The sequence below is a fragment of the Polistes canadensis genome, unplaced genomic scaffold, assembly GCF_001313835.1.
Source record: "Polistes canadensis isolate GaletaPanama2010 unplaced genomic scaffold, ASM131383v1 scaffold_53, whole genome shotgun sequence".
Classification (NCBI taxonomy): domain Eukaryota; kingdom Metazoa; phylum Arthropoda; class Insecta; order Hymenoptera; family Vespidae; genus Polistes; species Polistes canadensis.
In genome coordinates this window covers 182,701-193,197 of record NW_014569600.1, presented here as the reverse complement: position 1 = coordinate 193,197, position 10,497 = coordinate 182,701, and the positions used below count along the sequence as shown (strand labels likewise).

Here is a 10,497-nt window from a genome sequence, read left to right as displayed (position 1 = left end):
CTCATAGGAAACGAGATATTTGCAATAAATGTGTAAAAAATCGATTTTTTGACCTTTGACCTTGGAATATCTGTAGTCGCAGACACCCTACGATAAGTAGGTTTTGAGACAAGTTTTAGGGTGTTGAAATAAAGGTTTATACAAGTTTATAGCCGACTATCTCTCATTCCGAGGTGAAACTCTAATATGCCTGGACTAGTAGAAGAAGAGAGTCGATAAGATCGCGCGTTTCTGTGTATTGTTAGCGGGAGAAAACGGGGAGGTTTGGCATCGCTGGCGGTGGTAGCGCCGAGTAGAAGTCGCGCTGTGAGACGAGCCGTGACGTCGATGTCAGCGCTCGGAAGTCGGGTCTTGGCCGAAACGGTTGATCACGTCGGCTGTCGCCAGGTGGCAGTGTTGATCGGAAACTAACCGCCACAAATTACTTCTTAAAAAAAAATACTACAAAATAAAAATAAAAAAAATATTACAAAAATATTGCAAGTAATTAAATAATAATATATTTGACTATTATACGAACGAAATAAAGTATAAATTTTAAATCAGAATTTATTGAAATCAAAGAAAGCGTAAAGAGTTCATCTTAACAGAATCATCAAAGTTACGACATGTGATTATTTTTTCTCATTTTTAATCATTACTTTTTTTCATTTTTATTTCATGATTGAGCATATGGTTGATTTTCATTAGCGGTCAAATAACTATGTATATATAAAATTCTCTGATTGGTCGTTTGAATCTCGATCAGGCACTCTCATACCAATCGAGTCGGAAGAAGTTTGGGTTCATTTTACGGACACGAGCTTACGATCAGACATCGTGATTAAGTTGCTAGACGCTTGCAGTAATGGTTTATGGGATCTGCTAACCTGTGATGTCGATACGTTTGTTTTTAATTTTAAAGCACTTTGATTAAAATTGGAATGGCCGGTAAAGTTTGGAATTCTGAGATATGGAAAACTTGGGATAAGCATGGAAAAAATGACTTGTAAGTGGTTAAAACGATGTTGCGCCAAAAGCGCGCCTGATTAATATTGAATTGATACTCTCGGTCCTATCCGAGAATTGATGGTTGCAACTTATCTCTCCTGTTTCTCGCTCTTCTGAAGAGTTAATTGTCAATTAACAACTGTTTGCAGCCTCAAGCTAATCAAGCACTTATTTAAGGAAGGCAACGCAGCTGGTAAGTTGTTTTACATTTACCCCTTTCGTGCATTTTAAATAGGCTATATAACAAACCTTTACTACATCTGGAAAACATTCTCTTACGAGCATTGCATTTTTAACCAATTTTTTCTTTTTTTATGGCTATACATATGCCTTATTATTCATTTTAATTATATAATTATTGCATAAATCATTGATTATTACTCTACAATAATTATTTTGACTCAATATAACGTCAATGCGTACTATGGTCTCAATTTGTATTTACATTCGTTTTTAGTATATTGTTTTAATTTATTGTAATGTATGCAGATAAGTTGGAACAAAAGAATTAATATTGTTCTTTCATTTGATGTTTACAGAATGGAGACGGGGATTATACGAATTGATTTCAAATGGAATCCGTGGAAACATAAAAAAGGATAATGTTATTGCAACATTAAGCGAAGTTACTGTAAGTTCTATTTTCATATTTCATAATATCGGTCATCGCAAGACAAGAAGCGATGATAACAGGTTGCATGATATATTTTCAGAATATTGATTGGGCGATACCATCAGCAATAGTTGATATATTTACCTTAATTGATGCAGAAGTTCACACCGAAGATAGGAATAACTTTTATTATATTGTAAAAGAATCGGAAAAGGTACCGTTATATGACTAAATTAATTTTCATCGTTGTTATAGCAATTGAAATTGTTAAAAAGATATTATTCATCTTTCAGGTATTAACAGATAGAATAATAAAAGAACGTTTAGAAATTGAAACATTGCAAGATGTAGGAACATTAAAAAACCGAAGTTTTCAAACAAAATTTATTAAAGTGAAAACGAAATTATAGTACGTAGATATGGCTAATATAATATACATTATATTAGAATACTTTTGTTTATTTTTTTAAATAACATATTAACCATATATGGATCTATAACAAAAGTACTATTTTTTTTTATTTTTCATTTCATATTTCAGCTACAAACAACGAAAATTTAATTTATTCAGAGAAGAAAGTGAAGGTTACTCCAAACTTATTGTAGAATTGAATCAAGAACGTCCAGAAAGTGAAGTGGCGTCAACTTTAGAAATAGTAAAGTCATTAATTGGTACGACTATTGTTTACGTAATGATTTAGCAGTAAAAAAATAATCTGATAGAAAAAATTAATATTTTTATGTAAAGAGAACAAATACAGCTGAAAATTCAAATATCTTTATTTCAGGATATTTCAACCTTGATCCTAATCGTGTACTTGACATTTTATTAGAGACCTTTGAAAATCGATCAGAAGCTGATGCATTTTTTATACCTTTAATTCGTTCGTATATGAGCGACCAGCAAGTACTTTGTGAAGTTTTAGGATTTAAATACAGCTCTACTGTCAATGGAACTCCGTTTTCCCTGCAAAAGCTCACAGCGCTGATGCTACAACATTCTGTAATACAATTGGATGATATGCTTCCTTGGCTCGTACCAGACGATGAAACCATTACTAAAGAATACGAACAAGCATTGAAGCAGGCTAAAGAATACGTTCGTAAGTTAAGTGTCATTTCAACTAAAGATAAAGAAGAGGTCCCAGAAGAGAAAGAAAATCCACAGGTATTTTAAAATCACATTACAAAGAACACCCTTATAATATTATTTATTCGTTTACACAATTTCATTGTTATATATCTAATAGGTTAAATATGCAAGTAACCAAAAATTTGGTCTATGCGAAGCACTATTAGAAATAGGAGCTTGGGAGGTAACGCAAGCTCTTTTTAGTCGATTACCGGAACATTGCTTTACAGATCAACGTCCTATCGCATTAGCACTATGCAGGATGATTCAATCTCTTATTGAGCCTGTCTATCGAAAGTAAGCTACTTAGATAATTATTTAATAATATTTACAATTTGCAAAATGTATATTGAAAATTTAATTATTTGCTAATCGTCATGATGCATTTATCTATATTTCAGATATTGCATAATATCACCTAAATTACAAGGTCGAAAAGTCCCTCCATTAAAAAATGCTCTCGCACCAAAACCAATATGTAGTTTAGAAGAAATACATGATCAATTACTACCTATGTTAGTAGTTCTTGGTCCTAACTTACATCATGATCCTATTTTGTTATATAAAGTTATGAGATTGTGTCATGCTGCTATCAAACAGTGTCCATTAGATGCAAACAAGCTACCAGTTGACAAGAACAGTACCCTTTATTATGATGTATTAACAATACTTGATGTAGCCTTGTTACCATCATTATCTTTCATGGATTGTAATTGTTGCGTAGCTGAAGAATTATGGAATATTTTAAAATACTATCCATATCAAAATCGTTATTGTTTGTACGCAAGATGGAAAAATGACACTCCTCTTCAACACGCGGCTCTACTCAGAAAACGAGCAGATGCTCAGAAAAAAATTAAATCAATTATGAAAAGAGTCAGCAAGGAAACAATTAAACCTGTTGGGAGGTCGATTGGCAAATTAACTCATTCTTCTCCTGGGGTATTGTTTGATTATGTTCTTATACAGATTCAATTATATGATAATCTCATAGGTAAATATATTTATTATTGATAGCAAAATATGATATTATTTATTATAAAACAAACTTAAAAGAGAACATTTTTTTATTACAAAATGGGACATTTACAGGACCAGTCGTAGACTCATTAAAATATTTAACAAACATTTCTTATGATGTACTTGGATATTGTCTTGTGGAGGCATTAGCAGGGGCCGATAGGGATAGATTCAAACATGATGGAACCAGTATATCTTTATGGTTACAATCTCTTGCATCATTTTGTGGTGCTATTTTTAAAAAATATAATATAGAACTTACAGGTTTATTGCAGTATGTAGCGAATCAACTTAAAGCACAAAAGAGGTAATTTAGATGTTCTTCTTAAATGAAGATACCTTTTAACAAATATTTATAGCTATATGAGAACATTTTTTTTTACAAATAAATGTTACTTTCAGTTTAGATTTATTGATATTAAAAGAAATAGTACAAAAGATGGCAGGCATTGAAGCTGCCGAAGAAATGACTGCTGATCAATTAGATGCCATGGCTGGAGGAGATTTATTGAAAAATGAGGTAATATATTTGATCAAAAAAATAATAAATTAATAAACTAATTTACCATATGTTATATATTTTTTTATTTAATGTTATATTTCAGGCCGGATATTTTAGTCAGGTTCGTAATACGAAGAAATCATCACAACGTTTGAAAGAAGCACTTGCCGAACATGATCTAGCTGTAGCTCTCTGTTTATTAATGGCACAACAAAAACATTGCGTTGTATACAGAGAAACAGATAAATCTCATCTGAAACTTGTTGGTACGTAATAATACTTCAGTCAAGCAAGACATTTGTTTAAACGATAATAATTAACAATATTGTTTGTCTTTAAATATTATTATATATAGGAAAGTTATATGATCAATGCCAGGATACATTAGTACAATTTGGTACATTTTTGGGTTCTACAATGACAGTAGATGAATATGTGGAAAGATTACCATCTATACATTCTATGCTACAGGACAATCATATACACGCAGATGTTGCATTTTTTCTTGCACGACCAATGTTTGCACATGCCATTAATGTAAGAACATTTTATTCAATATTTTACTTAATACATTGACTATTGAAGTAATAAACGTTTTGCATTTAATGTATTAATAATATTAATAAATGTGGTAGATTCCGCTTATATGTCACAGTAATTGTAAGTAACATAGAATGTATATTTTATATGTGTGCATCTTAAGATCAAATATGACGCTCTTCGTAAAGCTGATCCAAATTACAAGAAAATGTCTAGTGCTGTAAAACAGGCTAAGTACGCAGAAGCTGCACAAGCTGTAATGGCACCAGTTGCTCAATCAGTTAGACCATTACATCCATTAAAAGTATGGGAAGATATTTCACCACAATTTCTAGTTACATTTTGGTCATTGTCTATGTATGATCTGTACGTTCCTGTTGAAAGTTATCAAAGAGAAATAAATAAATTAAAGCAACTTGCTATTCAAGCTGCAGATTCCAAAGATATGGTTTGTACATATAATATTCATAATCTTACAATATTTTCTTTATAAAAACTAATAATTAATATTATCTTTTGACTATAAATAGAATGCTAGCAAAGGAAAGAAAGAACAGGAAAGATACACCACTTTAATAGAAAAACTACAAGATGAAAGAAGGAAGCAAGAAGAACACGTTGAAAAAGTATTTGCGTATCTTAGGTAATATAAATTAAAATTCAAAATAATAGGGGTAGAGAAATATATTTAATCATATTATGAATTATTGATTTATGCATGAACATGTTATAAGTGTATCTTATTAATACATTCGTTATATTTTATCAGACAAGAGAAAGATTCCTGGTTTTTATCTCGAAGCGCAAAATCTGCAAAAAATGAAACAATAACGCAATTTTTGCAATTGTGTTTATTCCCTAGATGTACATTTACAACGGTAGATGCTATGTACTGTGCAAAATTTGTTCATACCATTCATTCATTAAAGACAGCTAATTTTTCAACACTCCTTTGCTATGATAGAGTAAGTAAAAATTTGAAAGTAATTAAATGTACATATAGTTTCGTTAATATTATTTTGATAAATGTTATTTTATTTTCTTTCAGCTTTTCTGTGATATCACATATTCAGTCACTTCGTGTACAGAAAACGAAGCAAATCGTTATGGCAGATTTTTATGTGCCATGTTGGAGACAGTGATGCGATGGCATTCAGAAAGAGCAATATTCGACAAGGTATAATATACTGTACATTTAACCCTTTGCACGATTCGTGATGTACTGCAAATTAATTCATAGTACAAAGAGCTTAACATTGTTTAACTTATAAAATTATTTATACATTTTTTCGTTATAGGAATGTAGTAACTATCCGGGATTTGTTACTAAATTTCGCGTAAGCAATCAATTTTCAGAAGCAAATGACATGGTCGGTTTTGAAAATTATAGACATGTATGTCATAAATGGCATTATAAAATTACAAAGGTATTTCTTATAGATATTAATTATCATTAAAATTATATTTTGAATTATCTGTTATTAATTAAAATATTTTTACAATTATTAGGCCATTGTAGTTTGTTTAGATTCAAAGGATTACGTGCAAATAAGAAATTCTTTAATAATATTAATTAAAATATTACCACATTTTCCTGTATTATCAAAACTTTCACAAATATTAGAACGTAAGGTTGATAAAGTTAAAGAAGAGGAACGTGGCCAACGTCAAGATTTACATATCCTAGCAATATCTTATAGCGGCCAATTAAGAGCTAGAAATTCCTGTATGATACGTGAATCAGATTTTCATCATGTTGGCGATAAGGTCAGCTATTAATTATGATTATCGATAATATTTTCTTTTTCCTTTTTTCTTTTTAGTATTAATTTATTCTTTATCTTGCAAAAAATTTTCTCTAAACAGGCGGGAAAAACACAAGATGCATCAAACAATGAAACAGTAGAAAAAGTTAGTAATGGAATTAGTAAAGAGATAAGTAATGGTGATACCAGAACAGAAAAAGAAAACAAAGAGCAAAGAGAAAAACGTAGTGCAGTAAATCAAGCGCATCAGTAAGTTATCTATTTTTTATTCAGTCATTAAGTCATGACCTATATTTATATATTAAGTATATTTATATCAGTGATCAATTTGGTTGAATATCACTAGTCCTACTTAAACTGTAGGACCAGTAAAATATTTTAAAGAAAGTTACATTGTAACTGCTTTAGCCTCATGACACAGACTAAATTCACTGCTTTGCTTATCATAAAAATCTACGTTTGAAAACCCAATGATCCTACATTTTTATTACCTTTTTCTTCATATCATCGCACTTTATTTCTAGCAGCGAAAGTTCAGAAAAACTTCGGAAAAAAGAAGAATGTAAAGATGTTGCAGATGGGAAAGAAAAACACATCAAAAAGGAGGAATCTAAAGAAGACGATAGCATCGACAAAAAAGATCGCAAATATTACAAGGTAAATAATTTATTATAATGTATTATGCAAACACATATGTATTGTGCTGATATAATGTAATCATTTTTATGGATTTTTATAAATGCATGACGACTTTTTTGTTACTAATATAACTTTGATTATAGGAAGAACATTATTATAGCGGTGGCGTGGATAATTTAGACAGAGATCTTTCTAGTGTGTCAAATAGTAGTGCCAGTTCAGGACCAACACCGGATGGAACCGAAAGAGGTTTGTACACAATCAAAGTTAATGTTAATAATGCATATTGATTCTATGGAGTTTAAAAATAAATATTCAACTTTTTATTAGTGAACCATTGAATTTAATACAAGACACTTGAATTATTAGTTTCAGAAGCCAAAAGAAGAAAACTTGAAAGTACTCCAAAGGTAAAAAATAAATAAAAAAAATTATAATTATATCTCAAACATTATTAAATAATAAATAAATACGTATATTTTTAGCAGGAAGGTAGAAGAACAGAAGGTACTCTTGAAAAAAAGGAACGTTCTAGCAAAACTAAAGTACGCGACGAACAAAAAGAACTTCGCAGAGAAAAAAAGTTAGGACGAAAAAGAGTAAGAAATTAAAATACAATTTCTATTTTCGATTCGCATACTACGATCTCAATCGTTAATTCTAATTAATGTTTGATTTAGGATCGAGCTGAGGAATCTTTGGTACAAACTGAACAAAAACGAAGAAAAGATGACGAAAGAGGTTTGTATATAATTTTATTTTCTCTCGTATATATAAATAGATTAATGATAATATATATTTTTTTATTAATATGTTATAGCCAAAGGAGTACATCAAAATGGAGACGTAACGGAACACAGAGAAAAACATCATTATAGCAAAGTAAGTAAAATGTTATATTATTATTAATATATATCTGTGATACAAGGTACAGACAAAATTATTATTGATTCCGTAGTCAAAGGATTAATGTTTTACAAGAACAATATATTAAATTACATAAATATAATAATTTAAATAGATCAAAATTTAAAAATTTACTTAATAATCAAAAAATAAATTAGAAGGAAAAATTTGATTCTACTCATAATCAGCCTTTATGTAACATTTCTTCCATATCTTGAAGATATAATTTGTATACTTAAAATTCATTATTGACGAAGAGCATAGAAGTTATTTACAATATTAAACGTAATATCCATTAAAGATAATTTAATAATTCAAATACTAAATTGTCTAAAAAATTTAATAATAGAAATTTGAAAAAGTTCTTGTATTAAAATTTCTATTAATATCAATGAGTAAAAATAAATTGAATGAGTGTTTGGAAAAAGGGCATACCGCAAATTTTTAACATAGAGAACAACAGAATTAAACATGAGCTCTTCTTCCAAACACCCATTCAATTATTATTTATGTAATTTAACTCTAGTCAAAGCTAGCATGAATATTACTTGTAAGTTTGGATGGCTTCTGTTTTAATTCTTTTTTACAATTGTATTAAAAAACTTTATAGGAAAACTTGCACTATTGCAAAGAGGGAATCTAATGGTTGAAAAAATTTGTTCTCAAGGTCTTTTTTTTACTTTTACTTTTACTTTTTTTAATTTCGTTAAGTTATTAGTGAAAATCATTCAAAATCAAATGCTGTAGTAAAATGAACTTTCTTACAATATAGAAGATTTTTGAAATTGTGACCATTTACGCCAATGCTACTGTAATGATAAGGCGTATCAACGGAAAATAAGATATGTATATATATTCAGCTATTTTACACGTTTACGAAAATTACACCTTTGCATGCTACTGTAACGATAGGGCATATCAATGAATAATAAGACATGTACGTATTTCAGCGATACGATTATAGCTTTGCATTGGATGCAAATGGTCACAATTTCAAATATTTTTTGTAATATAAGAACGTTTATTTTACTACCATATTTGATCTTGAATGACCTTCATTAATAACTTAATGAAATTGTCTTAACGCTAACTATCGCAAAGCGATAAAAAATATATATAGTTTTATTTAAAAAAAAAATCAAGTTAATCTTCAAATCTTATAAAAATGACCTTGAGACAAAATTCTTTTTACTATTAGATTCTCTCCCTATAATAGTACAACTTTTTCCTTTAAAGTTTTTTAATACAATTGTAAAGAAAGGAGATATTTAGATAAAACAGTTAGGCACCTCATCTTGTACATATAGAAAATATGTATAATGCACAATTAAAGTGCATAATATAAAACTGTCTTTCTCATCTTTTTTGCGTTAGTTCATTCATTATGAAAATCTGTGAACTGTACTCTGGTAGTATTCTTTGTAATTCTTTAAATATCAGGGGGGATAAGGAGAAGATATTTATTTCTTTCTCTTTTTTTAAGAAAAAGAAATGTATAAAGCAGTAAGTTCACATTTGGCTAGTTTTTGTGTATTAAAAGTAAAATTGTTATTATTTTTCTAACCTTGTTACTTGGCCCCTTAGTTGATAAAGACGTCCACTTCGAGTATATTGAAAAGATGAGACGGGAGACAGTAGCAAAGACGAGAAAACATAGGTGATACTATCAAGTACCCAATGTTAATCGCAGAAGTCACAAGGCGTACAAGACATTTATTCATCAATATATTTTCAGGAAAAATCTCCGTATACTAAGGAACGTACACATGAACGTGAAGGACGTGAAAACAGAGACAAACAATATCCTTTTTATACAAGAAGAAAATATTATTAGAAAATATCTAAGCTCCTCTATATTGAGTCGCTTAGAAAACTATCTTAAAAAACAAGATATTAAAATAATTTAAGTAGAACTATTTGTCCTTAATAAAAGTATACTAGGAGGAGTTCAGATCCTAAACGAAGATGATGCACGGCAACAGAAAAAATGTTGATTTAACATTTTATATATTACGTTTGATGTTGCATGTAATTAAAAGTAGAATTCGTCATAATAAAGAAAAAAACTAGTGGATAATTTGTATATTACGTTAACGTCCATTTTTATAAAATAAACTATTTCTCATTCAATTCATATTATTCAATGTGCTTTCTTGCACTTGATTGTAACTACTTAATCATTTCTGAAACAAAAAGAAACAAACAATTGTTCGTCACAAGTTTGTACCGATATGTGTTAGTCGCTAAAGAATTGTGAAAGATTGCTTTGATATCCGATAAAAGTAATATATACTTATGAAGGTACTTATTAATTGTCTGATAACATTATAGCCAATAGATTAATGAAAACAAATAAATTTATAGTAAAACTTTTATCTTTTTACTTATT

General features: G+C 29.4%; 1 protein-coding gene across 5 annotated transcripts; it reads left to right on the top strand.

Moving 5' to 3' along the window:
• The first annotated feature begins 540 nt into the window (after positions 1–540).
• LOC106785597 (THO complex subunit 2) lies at positions 541–10,182 on the top strand. Of its 5 annotated transcripts, none has more exons than XM_014746210.1 (29): positions 541–610; positions 749–988; positions 1,140–1,183; positions 1,530–1,621; positions 1,704–1,817; positions 1,897–2,012; positions 2,145–2,275; positions 2,392–2,771; positions 2,854–3,032; positions 3,137–3,729; positions 3,828–4,062; positions 4,158–4,275; positions 4,361–4,523; positions 4,613–4,794; positions 4,961–5,245; positions 5,328–5,440; positions 5,567–5,762; positions 5,846–5,974; positions 6,096–6,224; positions 6,307–6,564; positions 6,664–6,812; positions 7,091–7,220; positions 7,346–7,451; positions 7,572–7,612; positions 7,688–7,801; positions 7,883–7,943; positions 8,023–8,084; positions 9,844–9,908; positions 10,047–10,182. In XM_014746210.1, exons 2-29 carry the CDS (start codon positions 924–926, stop codon positions 10,075–10,077), a joined length of 4,281 nt encoding a protein of 1,426 aa, XP_014601696.1. In that variant the 5' UTR covers positions 541–610; positions 749–923; the 3' UTR covers positions 10,078–10,182. The 5 variants fall into 5 exon arrangements, with proteins under 5 accessions (XP_014601696.1, XP_014601697.1, XP_014601694.1 ...); XM_014746211.1 differs by having other exon boundaries at positions 7,088–7,220; positions 7,691–7,801; XM_014746208.1 differs by having other exon boundaries at positions 7,088–7,220.
• Positions 10,183–10,497: the final 315 nt, after the last annotated feature.